Source organism: Diabrotica virgifera, chromosome 3 (assembly GCF_917563875.1).
Source record: "Diabrotica virgifera virgifera chromosome 3, PGI_DIABVI_V3a".
In the NCBI taxonomy this organism is placed as follows: domain Eukaryota; kingdom Metazoa; phylum Arthropoda; class Insecta; order Coleoptera; family Chrysomelidae; genus Diabrotica; species Diabrotica virgifera.
Genome location: NC_065445.1, coordinates 113,178,068 through 113,196,990, shown reverse-complemented (window position 1 = coordinate 113,196,990; position 18,923 = coordinate 113,178,068). Strand labels below are relative to the sequence as shown.

Genomic DNA, 18,923 nt, shown 5'->3' with positions numbered 1-18,923 from the left:
AACTCTCATGCAAAAATCAGACTGCTATTTTTATCAACTGTCATAATTTCTGTCATTTGACATGTTTTACGTGTCGGACTTATTAAAATGCCCAGTTGGGGATAAATACCAGTCTGATTTTTGCATGAGAGTTTAATGCAAGGGTAACAAATCAATTGGAAGTTCTGTCCGACAAAATACATGGGACGTTTTCGTAGTCTGACGTTCCAAATTTTTAACCTCTTCCACAATTTTAATACTTCCCCTGTTCCAGTGTTCCCATACATCAAAGTTTGTCCGACGAGACACCGTTAAGCTATTAACAAATTTTCAGCTTGCTATTAATCAACTTTTTTTTGGTATGCGGGATCCAGGCCTAATATTTTCCACGGAATTTTAACTGAAAAAAATCAAGTGTCAGCACTCTAAAAATTTTTTTAATGAATTACCAGAACGTTTGTTAAACATATTAGTGCAGTCACTGAAGGTTTTCACCTCCGATTTCGTTGAACCTTCATCGATTTTCATTAAAATTGGTGAGTAGTTAGAGGATACCTCAAGAAACAAAGGTGACATGATGCCAACTTGCTCTTTTACCCTGGGGGGTGGATTCCACCCCTTCTCGGGGGGTGAAAATTATTTTATCAAACATAATACCATATATCGATCTTTTAAGTGCCGTCTCCTCAATGGAGGTTGGCTACTACAATTGCAAACTCTTCTCTGTCTTCAGCTGTTCTTATTAGCTATTCAAAATTTAGCCCTGTCCATTGTCGGATATTTCTGAGCCACGATAGTCTTTTCCTTCTTAGTCCTCTCCTTCCCTCGATCTTTTCTTTCACTATAAGTTGAGCATATTGGTACTTTTTTGATTTTTTTCGAAATATTTTCTGGCCTGTTCTATTCTCGATCTTATTTCCAGATCAGGATTTAGGCTGCTGTCGATCCAACATCCCAAGTACTTAAATCTATTGACTTGTTCTAAAATGTGCCCATTTATTGTGCAAGGTTGAGGTACGTTTTGGCTTTTTCGGATTGACATCACTTTGGTTTTTTTAATGTTTATTTTCATACCAAACTGCTCACAGGTCGAGTTGGTCTTGTCGATGAGTCGTTGTAGACCCAAGTCGGAATCCGCAATCAACACCGTATCATCGGCGTATCTGATGCTGTTGATATTCACCTTGACTCCATCCTTGGAGTCCTCCAGTGCCTCTTTAAATAGAAACTCGGAGTAAAGATTAAACAGCAGAGGCGACAGAACACATCCCTGTCTAACTCCCCTCCTAATATCTACTTCTGCGGATGTGGAACCCTCGATCCTAATTCTGGCGTTTATGTTCCAGTACAAGTTCTTTAGTAAATTGATGTCTTTTCCATCTAAACCGACTTCTTCAAACGTTCTAATAGTAGGTGTGTCTTACTCTAGAGGGACTCATATATCGATAGAGGGACAAATTCTAATCAAAATTTGTTATATAAAGTTCTTCTTCTTCTTCTTCTTCTTGTAATAGGACTATGTCCTGTTTCTTCTGTTACAGTCTTTGCTGCGATCCGGAGCTCCAACTCTCGTACCATCGTTTTTTGGGTCTTCCTATGGGTCGCTTGGTGTTGGGCTTCTGTGTTTTCGCCCAATGCGCCATACGTTCAGGGTCCATCCGATCTACGTGGTCCCTCCACATGCGTCGTCGCGCTCTTGTCCATCTCACTACGTCCTGAACGCCTAGCTCTCTCAATGTGTCTTCGTTTCGTACTCTATCTCTGAGTGTGATACCTCTTATGGATCTTAGGGTTTTCATCTCTGTTGTTCTCATTATCTGTTTGGTCTTTGTTGTCTCGGCCCTTGTCTCAGCTGCGTATGTCAGTACGGGTCTAACACATGTCTTATAAATGCGGACTTTGCTTTCGGTGCTCATATATTTATTCCGCCAGATTATATCCCTCAGGAAACCAGATATTCTCGCTGCTTTCATTGCCTGCTGTTTTGATTCTTGCCACAGATGCCTGTCGCTAGATATTTCCACACCTAAGTATCTGCAATCCATTACCTGTTCGATTATATGGTCGTCCACTACTAACTTACATCTAATTGGGTTCCTGGATATTACCATCGATTGAGTTTTCTCTATAAAGTTTCTATATAAAGTTATTAATATAAATCAATACTTTTTGAGTTCTTAAAGATCAAAGATTTTATTTTTTCGTAAAAAAATGCATGTTTTAAAGCTGTTTTTCATGTATAAATAAAAAACTATAAGCTTTTACAAAAAAGTTATTATTACCAAAATTGAAGACAACAAAAAATTTAAGACACTCCTCACTTAAAGAACTAAACTAATGTTAATTCAACGTGAGTTAGGGGTCATTGAATGTATATTTTTTTCGACAAGTACTCAAATCTAAGTATTAAATCTTAAATAACGGGAAAACAATGCATTTTGTAAAATATACCTTTTAAACACTTGTCAAAGGACTTCGAAATACCTATCAAATACCTAGAAGAAGTTAATAGCATCAAAATTAAGCAGGTTATGATGAAAATAAGAGAACCCTTTCGAATTTTTTAGGAAAAAGTGAAAAATAAAACATACGCGATTTCCACAAAAATTAAAATTCATAGTAATCCTTACAAGAATTTCTTTATATTAGCAAAAGTAATCATTTCTACAGTTGTGACGGGTTTAGAATGCATATTTTTGAAAGAAAGATTTAATTTTCATTTTCTTTTGATAATACCTCCAAAAATACTCAATATACGTAAAAAATGATATATGTATAACCAAATTTTAGTTTTTTCTGTATTAAATATTTTACCTGTTTTACTATTTCTGTAGGGTAAAAAAATTACCGAGATAGAAACGTTTAAAGCTTAAATTTTGCTGCGAGAACCATGTAACCGAGGACATTTAACCTTTTATTTTAAAAAAAGTAAGGGGTTTAAAAGATTAAATTTATCGTGATGTAATAGCCATAGCCCTTGAAATTAACTTTCAAATGGTTTTTAGGTGAACCTGACATCGTAAAAATTAACGGAGGTATTTAAAAAGCAACCGTAACATTTTTTGGAAAATTTTTTAAAAGATAAATTTTGAAAAAATTTTGGAGCATAAATTTAATGCTATCAACTTGTTCGGGGCTGATTTGATAGATATTTTTAAGTACTACTAAGTGTTAAATAAGTTTCTAAAATGCATCATTTTCCCGTTATTTAAGCTTGAATACTTAGATTTGGGTACTCGCCGAAAAAATATACATTCAATTACCTAAACTTACTGTTAGTTAATTCTAAAAGGTTTTTCTAGTAAGTAGTTGATTTAATTTTTTATTAGCTTCAATTTTGGTAATTATAACTTTTTTGCAAAAACTTATAGTTTATGAGTTATTTATGAAAAATCGGTTAAAACATGCATTTTCTCACGAAAAATTAAAATTTTGGATCTTTAATAACTAATAACTCAAAAAGTTTTGATGTATTTTAATAACTTTATTCAACAAATTTTGCTTAGAGTTTATTCCTCTATCGAATTTTTATGGGATTATTTTATCCCTCTGTTATGGGATTATTTTATCCCTCTATGGGATTATAATAATTTTCACCCCCGAGAAGGGGTGGCATCCAACCCCAGGGTAAAAGCGCAAGTTGGCATCATATCACCTTTGTTCCTTGAGATATCCTCTAACCACTCAACAATTTTTATGCAAATCGATGGAGGTTCACCGAAATCGGAGGTAATAGTTCATATCCACCTTCAGTGACTGCACTATATTAAAAATTGCTACTTATGCTACCAGAATATTGATACTTATAACTTATAACTAGGTTTTTAAAAATAGTATTATATGAATACCTCCTGGGTTACGATTCAATTAAAATTAGCTAACCGACCACCTGTCATTAACAAAATTCCTAAGATTTAGGTCTCTGCGTATCTGGCCTTGTTCTCATCTTCAGACAGACCTACTTATTACTTACGCTAAAAGCTATTTATGCTACGGGAGTATTTACACATTTGTTTACGATTTGTTTCGAGTTTATAATGATGTATCTATGCACACGTGAATTGTAATGTTCCTTTTGAAAATATCACACCCTGGCAAGAAAAGTGACATGACCCAAAAACGATACTTTTGAGAAAAATTGACTAGATAATTATACAGGGTGATTCTTAATAAACTTACGTGCATAGAAATCGGCCCATTTAAAAATTTGGTGATTTTTTATGTCTCATATTTCCTAAACCTGTAGGCCGATTTAAGTGATTTTTTAAACATCTTATATAGTTTCGCTAAACTCAGACGCAACTTTCTAGATATTTTAGTCGGTAATTTTGCCAATTTTAATAAAATGGGCAAAAAATAATTACTAAATAGTTAATAATCAATAAATAGTTAGTAATTTTGCAAATTTTTGCAAAATTGGCAAAAAACAAAAAAACTATCGACTAAAATATCTAGCCAGTTGCGTCTGAGTTTAGAAAACCGACTATAGCCTAATTCTTTAACAATACCACTGTAATAATATTGTTGCTAAACAGATAAATGTTCATTGTATACCGGGTGTACCAATCAAACTGTGTTTTTTTCTAAAAGTTCGCATCACCCTCTGGAATATTCTAGCATTTAAAAAATACTGAAATTAAAACCCAACTATAGACTCAGGTTTTCTTAACATTCTGTTTTTTGATTAATTCATTTATGTTGGATAATAAAAAAGTTAGGTACTTTAACAACTAGACATGTTCTTCATCGATACACGGTGTTTCTAAATAAGTGCGACAAACTTTAAGGGGCAATTCTGCATGAAAACATAATGACAGTTGGCTTTATAAATGTATGTCCGCAGTGTTTCCGAGATACGGGATGTTGAATTTTTTCTTAGAAACTGACGATTTATTTATTGCTTTAAAACCAGTTGAGATATGCAAATGAAATTTGGTGGGTTTTAAGAGATAGTTATTGCGGATTTTTTGACATAAAATTAAGAATTATCTATTCACCATTAGCGTGCATACGGGTAATATGATCGGTCATATTACACGTATGCGCGCTAATGGTGAATATTAAATTGTTAATTGTATGTCAAAAAATGTGCAATCACTACGTCTTAAAACCCACCAAATTTCATTGACATATAACCGGTTTTAAAGCAATAAAATAAATCGTCAGTTTGTAAGAAAAAATTCAACATCCCGTATCTCGGAAACGAAACATTTGCGGACATACATTTATAAAGCCAATTGTCATTATTTTTTCATGCAGAATTACCCCTTAAAGTTTGTCGCACTTATTTAGAAACACCGTGTATTGATGAAGAACATGTCTAGTTGTTAAAGTACCTAACTTTTTTATTATCCAACATAAACGAATGAATAAAAAAACAGAATGTTAAGAAAACCTGAGTCTGTAGTTGGGTTTTAATTTCAGTATTTTATAAATGCTAGAATATTCCACAGGATGATGCGAACTTTGAGACAAAAACACAGTTTGATTGGTACACCCGGTATACAAAGAAGATTTACCTGTTTAGCAACAATATTATTACAGTGGTATTGCTAAAGAATCAGGCTATAACATGCTTAAAAAATCACTTAAATCGGCCAACAGGTTTAGGAAATATGAGACATCAAAAATGACCAAATTTAAGTGGGCCGATTTCTATGCACGTAAGTTTACATTAAAAATACCATGGACGGCTATGCTGACAAATGTGGCAGTCCTTAAAAAAGCAAATTCTACTCGCGAGCTGCTTGGTACTATCAAATGTAGAAAGTTGGCTTATTTTGGATTTGGCTTATTAAACATTTAAATTTAATTTCAAAATAATGACAGGTACTTTTCAATGCGAAACTCAGATTGATGTAATAGCTATAAATGCTACATAATGTAACAAGGGGAATCCCCGAATAGGGCTTTTCATTCACAGTCATTTGTTTCGAGCTTCTATCATGTGTCACATAATATGAATATATCTACGTCATACGTTATTGATATAACCAATGATACAAACCAAAGACGTATGACCTAGATATATTAATATTATGTGACACATGACAGAAGCTCGAAACAAATGACAATCGATGAAAAGCCCTATTGCAAACCCTCAGATTACTGACATCTGGATGGGAATAGTTAATATTAATTATATTATATAGTTGTTAATAATAGAAATTTTTGGATGAAATACAGAAATACAAACCGCACAATTTCAAAATCGCATTAAAATAATCCGCATAAAGACCTTACAATATGTAACATATAACATGGGATGATGAATTGTGTATAGTTGTGTAAATATGGGTAGGTTTATGAAATACGGAGAACTACTCATCTTTACAATAATTTTAAGACTGAAATAGTTTTTGTACACACTTATGACTACTGAATGACAGGGAGAGAAAGTACTTACCTTTTACTTACTTTTAACCTTACCATGATCAAACTTTTGTAATGTGTTTTTTGTGAGAGTCCTTTGTACCTGTATTAGATGTTTTTTCAATGTAACAAACCAAAATTTCACAACCGACAACAATTTTTCTCCAAACGTCGAACAAAGTTTTTTCAATCAATAAAAAACTGCACAAGATAAAGTTTTTTCAATCTTATATATATGGTATCCTTCTCTCGTCAGAGTGGTATTTTGAGATTATTGACGTAAGTTAAACCCTTTGAATTCTAAGACCAATGATTCATTATAGAGATCGTTTATTGTAGCATAGCTCTGAAGATGGCTTTATAAGCCGAAAGCGCTCAGCTAGGAACTAAATTTTTTACACACTTGAAAAGTACTCTTCTCTCCCTGTCATTCAGAACTCATGTTTGTTTTGCAGTCCGGAAGAAATTATTTCAGTGATACCTTTATTTTTTCTTCATTTATAAGCCGGTATTGTGTGAAAATGTTAACAGCACCTCTATCTTTTGTTACAGAGTAAAGGATAGCACATCAGAAGCGGTAGATGAGGTAACATCTACGAACGCGAGACCAATTACGAAATCCTCCTCCCATCAATCAGAACGTGTCAGTCGACAATGGCACAATACTTCGGATTATTCGTCCGAAGGAGAAAACGAAGTTTCTTCGACCAAAACTATATCACAGAATGAGAGGAATCAAATGATACAGGACGCTAGAGCTGCCGCCAACGGTGGTAGTGAAGTATCGGCGTTAGATCTCTACAAAAAATCCGGAAGATATTGGGAGTGAGTAAATTTTGTATCGAATAAGTAAAAGTAAAAATATAAAGTAAGCGGTCATTCATTAAATCAAAAGGGTTTTCAATATTTTAGAATAAATATTTGCTAGAGATAAGATTCGTTCATGCTATAAATAAGATTAATATTTTTTTGTTTTTTTGGTTGAAAAAAAAATACAAATAGGCTAGTAAACGACCGTTTTGGAATGTAATTTTCCACGTCACGAAGGATTTGCTTGAAATTATTTGGATTTAGGCTCTTTAGACTCTTACCATCTACTTCACTTTTGGACTTAAGACCTAAGGCCAGGTTTTATTTTACTTGAGGGGTGAAACACACTCCTTCTTGGGGAAAAACATACGTTCAAAATAAGTTCGGAAATGGAGAAACTGATTAATTTTAAGTAATTTTTGTTCATGTTTTTCTTTATCATTTTTTAAGTACCTACTCCAAATGTATTTTTACTATGTACATTATTCTGAAAACCGTTTTATTTTTTTAAAAAACCGTGGTCAGTCCTTTCACTTTCTAAGTTGTTCCATAAGATTGCACAAATATACAGGATTCTCATGGTTGCAAAAATTCGATATAAATATTTGTTTTTAACCCCAGGCCACCAGTATGACATACAAAGTGGCGTAGAAATTATAAATTGAGACATGGTAAATCAGTCAAAACAAATTAGGTGTCGATAAATCCTTGTTTTCGAAAAACCTTTTTTTGACGAAACCATCAAGAAAATGAAAACAACGTATCTGGGTCACATCATGCGAAACGAAAAATACCAGTTCCTTCAACTTATAATCGAGGGTAAAATAATTGAAGGCAAGAGAGCAATAGGACGCAAGAAACTGTCCTGGCTCCGAAACATAAGGCAATGGACAGGGATTAACGACATACAATATCTGCTACACATTGCAAGAAACAGAGAGTTAATGGAAAATGTGGTCGCTAACATCCATAAGTGAAGGTGCATCTGAAGAAGAAGAAGAAATCTTTGTTAAATGGTTTATAGTGCCTACAAAATAACTTTTAAAAAATTTCTAAAAATATTACACATTATACTTATTTATTAGTATAACCCAGTGTAGTCAACCTGAGGGCTGAAGGGTCTAGGACGGGCGGAGCCTGCGTGACATCTGAAGCACCTGTACTGTTCAAAACACAAACCTTCCCGTGCCTTGGAGAACATCGAGGTTGGTACTACTGCTCTCCGAAGCTCGGGAAGTATCGTCCCATGACATTGATGATTGAGAGATCAGAAGGCTTATCCCCGAGGCAATTTGGTTTTTGCAAAGGGAAAAGAACGATTGATGCAATCATGAGGGTATTCGACGTACTGCGCAACAGTGGGGATGAACACCGCTGAGCGGCCCTGCTGTTGTTCGATGTTAGGAAATACATTCAATACGCTGCAGTGGAACGAGTTAATGAAGGCAATGAAAGAAAAAGAATGTCCCGGTTACCTGATGAATGTAGTGGCGAAGTATCTGTCTGAGTTTGGTTCGAGTAAAGGCACAATCGTCGATGTGAACGCCGGTTCTCCAGGGATGTCTGTCTTCGACTAGACGCTGTGGAACCTGGCATATGACGGGGTTCTGAACTGTGACCTGTGATTACGGATAAACCGGGAGATATTAACAGAAGTTCAACCACGATTTTCCAAGTCCTGCCCTTTGCAATACTGGAAGGTTAGAGAAGGTACTTACAATTTGTGGAAAAATCCACGGGTTTCCTGTGACATTTTCCTGTGAAAATTAGATTTTCCATGAAAAAAAAATTGGGAGTTGCTATGAATTTTTAAGTCCTGCCATATCCATAGAATAACAGGACACTATCTATTTTATGAAGGAAATTTTTTGGGCAGGATGGTTGCAAAAGGACTAAGAGAATATACAGATATACAAACATGTAATGAAAATAATGAAATTTTCATAATTTTCTAAGTCCTGCCAACTTAATAAATTAATCATATTTATTTCAAAATGACCAAAAAAAATGTTGCCATGACGTCACCTAAGGTTTAACTGCACTTCTGTATAAGATTTTCACTCTGGTTCCGTGATTTTCTAAGTCATAAAATAAATTTTGTTATAAAATAAATAATTTCAGTAGACATTATTCAAAATGGCAGGATGTTTAGTTACACCTTTTTTACTATATATAGTTAAAAAATTTGTAAGAAAATTCGTGGAAAATTACACGATTTTCTAAGTCATGCCATTTCGCACATATCTCAAGAAGGTTAATATAAATCTATTTTCAAAGAGGCAGGATGGTTGTATAGTTATTTCGTATAAAAAAATTAAATTGTGTGTCTGTAAAATTATTTCAGGGTGTTATACAAACATATTCATATCACCACAATTTTCTGAGTCATACCATGTCGAGTACGCTTAAAAAACACTAATCTAAAACCGTTTACAACTTGGCAGGATAACCGCAAAGATGAATAATACAAAAAATTTATTTGTATATCATTAAAACAATCGTATCCTATTAAATATTATTTTCCTGAATAATGTCTCGGAATTTTTACACACTTTTCAAATCTAATAGCAAACTGTAACATCTTTATTTTAAGTGATTAGATCATATTTTTATCTAAGTAAAAGCAATAAAAGTAAATAAACAATTTTTACAATTTATTGGTTATAGTAGGGAATTTACCTGCCCATTATATTATACAGGGTGTCCAGAAGCTCTCATAACAAACGAAAACCGGAGATTCCTCAGATAGTTTTAAGAAAATTTAACTCAATTCACCTAGTTCAAAAATGCTTCCGTGGAAAGCTAAAGCTCTTTAAAGATGGCGTCTTGTAATTCATCATCGTCATAATTCAACCCGGATCTATCCAATGCTGGATATAGGTCTCCCTCAGTCTTCTCCATGCATTTCTGTCCTGTGCTGTCTGCATCAAGTTTCTGTCGATCTGTTTGATGTCATCAGACCATCTGGTTGGCGGACGACCTCTACTTCGATTTGCTTCGTCTAGAAGAAGCATATCGAAGTCTTGTAATTAGTTTCTTTAAAATACTGCAGAACGCTTTTATTTGGAAAAAACGAAAACTGGTACACTTATTTATCTTCCAGAGGTCAATTGTCAAATTTCAATTATCAATTGTCAATTTTTAGTACCGGTCATGGGGGTCCGTTTTGGGTACGGAAACGGATATTTTATCGAATAACTTTTCTGTCTAACTTTTAAGCTAACACAAGCATTTCTGACAATGGATTATTAAATTCTAGGATAGTTTTGTACTAAAAGGTACTTTTGCTTTAACTAAGAAGAATACGCAGTGTTCTAGAAAAATCGATTTGAAAAATTTTTCGTTTTTTGGTTTTTTGAGTTTAAAAGAATCTAGAAAAATTCTATTTAGGAAAAAGGAAAACTGCTACGTTTATTTCTCTTCCAGAGATGAATCGATTTTATCAATTGTGAATTTCTAGTACTGGTCATAAGCATCCGTCTTGGGTAGATCAACGGATATTTTATCTCATAACTTATTCGTCTTTAAATTTTTAGACATTTTTGAGAGTAGAGTATTAAATTATGAGGTATTCTAGTATTAAAAGTTACTCTTGCTTTAAGTCGGCAAATACACCGTTTTTTTTAAATTTTTTTTTAAATTTTTTTCAAATTGCGTTGGAAATTGCATTTTAGTGCATAACATGCATCCAAAAGTGCATAAACCTGTCAAAATCAGTGTATTAAGGGCAAAATTTTGTTATTTGGGAGGTTTTTGGAGTTACGAATACACAAGCAGAATCGACCTCCGAATCACCTAGTGCCCAGAGTTGCTGCTAAGGCACGTCTTCTGGAGTTTCGTGGGATATCGGCAATAAATTAAAGAAGACAGATTATTCGAGGGTTTTTGGGATGGCCGAACACGAATATGACATTACAACCGAACCTCGGAGCACCTGGTGCCCAGGGTGACTGATCTCGAATTTAGAGAGTTTTTGGAGGTCGATTGTGATGGCGTATTCATGTTCAGCAACCACAAAACTCCTCGAGAAATCTACTTGCATCACTTTAGTGTCTGAAAGCCTCGAAATTTAAGAATATGACGTGTATATTAGTCACCCCGAGCACTAGGTAAAGATCTGTTTTAATGTGACATTTTTGTTCAGAAACCCCAAAAACCACCTGAGTAATCTGTCTGTATCAATTTACTGCCGAAATTAATATATAAATATGGTACAGAAAATGCTTAACAAATAAAAAGGTACCATAAAATACCATTTTATTATAATACTAAAATACAGGGTGTCCCATTTAAGAAAACTCAGAAAATACTCATTCCAAGTTTCAACCAACCCCGTATATTAAAGTTAAACATTTTGGTATACTATTAATAACTGACAATAGTAGACTATATTAAAAATCGTTTAAACATAAATTAATAGAAGTTTATATATCAAATCACTAACAATATATATAGGGTGTGAATGTTCCTACAAAATTAACAAAAAAAAAACATAATTATATTTTAAACTACCTCGTATAATATTTCAAAACACTATATTTTATTAAAGAGAACATCGAGTAGAATCCAAAAATGTAAAAATATACAGGGTATTCCATTTAAAAAAAAAATAAATTTGTGTCACCCTGTGAAAACGGGTAGCCCTGTATATTAGAAAATACTGTTAAATCATAGTCCTATCTGTGGCCCATGTTTTACCTAAATAACTTTTTTCGTATATCTTACGACAAACGAGTAATTGGACTTTGTCACACTAATGCCCCACCCTGTATACAAAATAACCATAAAACCATCCTGCCTCTTTGTAAATAGACTTATATTAAGATTCTTGAAACATGTGCAAAATGGCATGACTCAAAAAATCGTAGACTTTTTCACGAATTTTCTTACAAATCTAGGACACCTGCCGTCTTACAAAAACCGTTTAACCTTCCTGCCGAGTACCGAAAAGGTATTGATTGTATTTGAGTATTATAACTTTTTAAAGGCAGGACTAAGAAAATCACGGAATCAGGGTGAAAATTTTCCGCAGAATTTTCCAAGGGACAAGTGTACTTAAACATTAGGAGACGTCATGCCAATATTTTTTTTGATCATTTTGAAATAAATATGTTTAGTTTATTTAGTTGGCAGGACCTAGAAAATCATGAAAATTTCATTATTTTCCTTACGTGTTTGTATACATATATACTCCGTTACCCCGTTTGCAACCCTCCTGCCAAAAAAATTTTCTTCATAAAATCGATAGTATCCTGTCTATCTACGGATATGGCAGGACTTAGAAATTTATCGCAAAACCCTATTTTTATTTTTTGGGAAAATCTATTTTTACAGGAAAATGTCACAGGAAATTTGTGGATGTTTCCACAGATTGTAAGTACATCATTTACCCTTCCAGTATTGCAAAAGGCAGGACTTAGAAAATCGTGGCTGAACTTCTGTATAATATCTCCCAGTCTAGGAGAGGATATATCCCCATTCGAATTCGCGGATGACCTCGCTGTGCTGGTAGTGGCACAGGATGAGCCAAATCTCAAATACCTGGTAGTACCTACCTGCAGTATAGGCATCCATCCGAGTCGACCTTTTCTTTCAGGAGGATTTTAGCAGGTAGTCGTTCGGCTTCAATTCAGCGATGAGAAGGCGTTTTAAAGTACCTCAAAGCACTAGGTCAGTCAGAGGGCGTCCTGAACCGAGATGTTTTTTGAAAAATTTTAGACCCCCTCTCTAAAGACAAAAAAAACTTTTTATTTTAATATCAAACAAAAGATGTATTTTAAAGGTAATTAAACATATTCTTCCGTTTCTAATCATACTGATAATGTTGTCGAATAATTAATTATATTAATAGGCCATATCAATAATTATAAAGGAAATATGTTCCGATTATGTAGGCAATATACTGTATTTTATTATATTTTTGAATACATATAATGAAATCTTTTATAGTAACAAATGGACCAAATAAAATACCTGTGCTTTCCAAATGACCATTCCCTCCGACATGGCAAAATATGACATAATGACCCAGTGCCCGTAGCGCAAAGCTCAACGGTTGAAAACCAGTCTCATCTGCGAACGGTTTATAACCAGTTTACAACCTAATTAAACCTGTCTGTCCACGGAGTGAATGGTTCTGGATCAGTTGTGTTTATTTATCCGAACATTGTCGTGGTTTTACTATGTTGAGTTCTAATGGGGCATTTAGACGGGCTAGTTTTTAAAGCAATATGTTGCCGGCAATATATATTCGGTATGTTGCTGGCAACATTGCAGGATCTAATGAAAATATCGCCGTAGCGCCGAGCCATGTGGCGGAAATATTGCTGGTATTTGAACACTATTGCAGTTAGTGGCTGATGCGTTGCCGATAAGTTCGAATTGCTGTGGAAAATCTTGCATGTTGCTCGGCTACTCTGTTGAAAGTTAACTTGGATTTGTCAAACATACAAAGAAAAATGAATTTGTGGTCAAATGAAAACACAATAAGTAATAATTGGACTTGGTAAGTCATAGGTTTCACCACTACTTTCAACCAAAGTGGACGAAAGTAGAACCGCAAGTCGATATTTGAACTTTTCGTGTAACTTTACGTCAATTCATATCGCGACGGCGGAAAAGCAGGAATTCATTAGTGGCAAGATGATGATTTTACATAAGACCAAAAAAAACCGAATCATTTTTAATGTTTAAACGGAAATGACTTCAAAACCGGAACTAAAAATTGAAGCTCGACTTTATACGCTTCGATTTATATGTCACATATACTGTTTCTGCGACTATAATATGACACTTCCGTTTTGAACTTTTTAACCGGAAATGATATAAAATCCGAAAGGATACATTCTCATCTAGCTAAGGCACGTCGAATAATATATCGCTTACGCTTTTTCGGTGACTTCAAAACGGTACTTTCGGATGCAACTTGAAAACCTGAAGCCTGAGGTCAAAAATCCTTATATTTAATACGATCTTTGGATTATAAGCTTTCATTCGACACCTCATTTGTGATTCTATTCTATCTGTATTAATAACGGAGTAGTTATATTCGCGGACGGACGGACAGACAGTCGTGAAACCGGACGTATATATTTGTTCTCGTGTTTAGTAGTCTTCGGCGACTTTAAAACAGTACTTCCGGTTACATTTCTAAAACCTAGGTCTTAGTCCTTGGATGATAAGCTTTCATTCGACAGCTCATTTGTCATTCTGACTGGTACATATTATAATGACGGAGGAATTGTGTTTACGGACGGACAGACGGACGGACGTGGATAATTCAACGTTTTTACATTTTTTCAAAATTGGGTGAAAACAATAGTTCAGCGGTTCCCAACCTGGGGTACGCGTACCCCTTGGGGTACGCAACGACCTGGTTGTGGGTACGCCGAAAATATTTGGTAATGGCGGATTTTATGTGTTTGTCGTACGTTACGTACGTGGTGGTTGAAAAGTACAGTACAGTACTGGCGCGCCGAATCGTCCGATGGTCTGACTCACGCTCGCTCGTCAAGGTCAGTTCGCCCTCTGCCGCTCCCCCTCCCCCACTCACTTAGCCACTATCACAATGCACTGCTATTTATCGTACCGTCAGGCGTCAGTCAGTGCTCGCCATAGATTAGGGGGTGAGGTAGATAGGGAACTCTATAGGCCAAATTGGTCCCATATTCCAACGCCGTCGATATTTTTGGAAGCCAACTAAGCCTTTACAGTTGGAAGATTTCTGTAACGATTTGGAAGATCTCTGTAACATTTTGGGAAGATATCTGTACCGTTTTGGAAGCTTCGCTATTCATACCAAATTCTATAATGTGCACGTTATTAATTTTTAGTTTTTGCAATAAAAATATTTTTATTACAGAAACCATAAAAATAAAAATAATTATTGCACAAACAAAAAATTAATAACATACACAAACATAGAATTTAGCATGAGCAGCGATTATATTTAAAAAATGATAAGTATGTATGTAAGAACAATAATGAAACCAACAAATGACAGTAATAATTATTATTTATATAAATTTTTACATGAATTCATTGTTTTCATAACATATAATGTAAAATAATTGTCTTTCTACCTTAGGAATTATTAACATTACCTGGAAACAACTAGGCACAGTTGAGGGAAGAAAAATAATTTATACACTGTAAAAATGTCTATTAATAACTAAAATATGAAACATTCACTTCACTAATCACTTGGGTACGGGATAAAAACTTAATACACAAATATTGTATAAAATTGATATAAAACCAATTATAAAACGCATACACAACACAACAATTACAAAATGACGCACTCAATTCAATACAAGACAACGTTGCCGTATTTTATTTAGGAAATATATTGCATGCTTGGCTAAAATCTACTAAATCAAGAATTAAAACTTTATTAACTTATTTGAATATAATTTAGGTTTTTTTATAATAAAAACAGCAGCTAACTTAACTAGAAATAAATAAGTATAACGTGAATGTAAAAAAACCAAACTTTTTTTATATTTTAACAGGGAAACAAAATGACCTAGGTACTTAATTAATTTTTATCAGTTTTATATTTAATATTTTTATATAATATTTTGTCATCCATTGATTTTAACATATGCATGTCTGGATCAAATTTGGTACAATTCCCAACCTCATTCATACCTTCTTTGACAAATAATCATGAAAATACATTTTTTTCTACAACCGTGTTAAAAATGCAATTTTTAGCACTCCATACGAGCGTTAAAAATGTTACTTCAAGGAACTAGTGCTTTAAAAATTTTAAGGCACTGCAGTTCGTATTGACCGCAATACGGCAATTTGATGTAATGTCAAAAAAATATAAAAATGGAATGTCAGTCAAGTTCAAGTAAAAGTTTTTGTAGATATTGTCCTGTAATTACGTTTGTAGAAAAAATATTGTGTGATATGCGTGTTAAAAAGTACATGTTTAAGGCACTCATGTGAATTTGCAGAACTCGCTTCGCTCATTCTGCAAACTGTGTACTCACATGCGTGCTTTAAACGTGTACTTTTAACACTTATATCATAAATAACTATTTATTCAAAAGTTTATTGCGATCATCAGTTGTAATACGATTAAAACCGGAAAAAAATCTTTCTCATTTTACGTTAATAGAAACGGGTAAACACATTATTTTTGCAAAGTTACATTTTACATACATATTTTAGTTTTCCGTGGTTAGCTTAATTTTAATAGCCTCACCGAACCGAATGTCAAAACTCTTCGTTATATAAATATTATCCGAAACACTACTGCACTGCTGCTTGAAACAAGAAAGTTTGGTATCAGACTCCAGTTTCATTTCTCTAATCTCTGTATTCATACCTACGTCCTGAATCTTATTTTCAGTAATGACATTAGGAAATTGTAACAAGATGTGAAAAATGTAAATACTATTAAAGAGTTAATTTCATTTTAGTCATAATGCATATAGCACAGAAAATGTTGATATACAGTGATGAGCGCGCTAATAACCGGCAAAATAGCTCAAAAGATGGAAAACATAATACATTGCGAAACAAAAAGAGATGAAACTAGTGGAGGTGGAAATTATCGTTAAGGCCGCGTCCCACGATCAAATAATTTGATCAAACTGGTTTGAGCAAACTGAAAGTGACAGTTAGTGACGTCACATCCTGAGTGTTCATTGTGGATAATAATGAAAAATTTTAATTTTAAATAAAGTACAAACAAGTTAGACAACTCAATACAAAAAATTTGATCAAACTAGACTGATAGTGAGAGCACAGATTTTTAGAATTTCAAAAAAACTGCAATTGTGACGTCACTTTGACGTACTTCTTCAAGTACGTCAGGTTTGCTCAAACTGTTTGATCAAATTATTTGATGGTGAGACGCGGCCTTTATAAACGTCTAAAATACCATTACATTACATAGTTTCTCACCTTTAGACGTATCAGAGGTATGACAACTGTCACTGTGAGAGTAGAATTTTATAAAATACTCCTGTCACAGACGTCTACAGGTGGAAAACTATGTAATGTAATGTTAATTAATACGTTTATAACGATAATTTCCACCTCCACTAGTTTCATCTCTTTTTGTTTCGCAATGTATTATGTTTTCCATCTTTTGAGCTTTTTTGCCGGTTATTAGCGTGCTCATCACTGTATACCAAAAACCTACTAAAAAATATTGCTTACTAGAATTAAAAAAAAATATATCAAAAATCTATCCAAAGTAGAAATCTGCCGAATGTGGCAACGCTGTTACAAAATAAACACCACTGTCCAACTCAAAATTCAATTGTCAAATATTCTTCTTCTTTTCAATTAGCCTTGTACCACATATATTAGCGATCTACATTATGTGTCGCCATCTCTAATTCCGGAAGCTCACTATATATATGGAACCAATTTTTTCCATTGAGTTCGCAGCCCATGGTGCTCGCATAGTTCGCTTGCATAGTAGTTGACTGTCGTCTGTCGCTCTTCATTACGTGTTTTTATGTTCCGTTTACTTTTTACTTGCTTATTGTGCGTGTAAGTTTTTGACTGATTTGTAAACGATTTAACTGTAATCAAGAAGATGGAAAAGTGGTTAAAAACTGGATCGGTTAAAACAAATCAGATTGATACGGCAAGTCAGGTGCTTAGCAAGCCTAGTACGTCCCGGGACTCAGCAGCAGAACATTCTTCTTGTGTTAGTACCAGTGATAGTAAACCTCAGAAATCTAGTACTAGTACTGGAACTTCCTCAAAGAAACGAAAATATTCAAATGAGTACTTGAAATATGGCTTTTCGTTTACTGGAGAGGAGGAAAGTCCAAACCCACTATGTGTTGTTTGTGGATAAGTTTTAAGTAATGGTAGCATGAAACCTTCCTTACTTTTGCGCCACCTTGAATCCAAACACGCCCAGCACAAAAATAAAGAAATTACCTATTTTGAACGACTTTCAAAAAATTATGGGAAAGATGGCGTGGATTCCTCTTATTTCGCATCAGTTAATAGAGATAATGAAAATGCTGTGGAAGCCTCTTTCAGAATTAGCTACCATATTGCAAAAAGTGGTAAAAACCACACAATAGGTGAGGATTTGATAGCCCCTTGTATAAAAGATGCTGTTCAGTGTATGTTTGGTCAGGACTTTGTTCGTAAGGTGAACTCCATCCCGCTGTCAAACAACACAGTTTCACGGCGAATTCAAGACATTTCTAAGTACATTGAAGAAAAAGTGGTTCAGCAATTAAAAGACAGTGATTTTTTTTCCATCCAAGTTGATGAAAGTACGGACATTGCTGCCCTAGCAATCTTACTTGTTACTGAAAGGTATGTAAATCCCAACAAGGAGTTTGAAGAAAATCTGTTGCTGTGCCATCCATTAACTGAGCGTACTACAGGGGAAGATGTATTCAATGTGATTTATAGCTACTTCTGTGAAAAAGAAATAGACTGGGGTAAATTGTGTGGTATATGCACTGACGGAGAAAAATCAATGTCTGGCATATATATCGGTCTTCGGGGGCCCGTAAAAGAAGTGGCCTTCCACGTAGCATGGAGCCATTGTTGCATCCACAGACAGAGTCTTGCAGCCAAAAAGTTGCCGTCTTCTTTGAATGATGTTCTCAATGAAGCAGTTAAAGTAGTCAACTTTGTTAAAGCCAATGCAACAAACTCCAGACTGTTCAAAGTGCTTTGTGAAGGTATGGGTGGCATTCACTCCACGTTGCTTTTGCACATGGAAGTAAGGTGGCTATCTCGCGGGAAGGTTCTTACAAGACTTT

General features: G+C 34.4%; 1 protein-coding gene across 1 annotated transcript in view; it reads left to right on the top strand.

The window, feature by feature from the left end:
* LOC114327443 (klaroid protein) overlaps positions 1-18,923 on the top strand; it is a 133,359-nt gene that overhangs the window by 25,502 nt on the left and 88,934 nt on the right. The window contains exon 3 of the mRNA XM_028276069.2: positions 6,904-7,176. Within this exon, the coding sequence (XP_028131870.1) occupies positions 6,904-7,176 (273 nt within the window). The remainder of the gene's footprint in view (positions 1-6,903; positions 7,177-18,923) is intronic.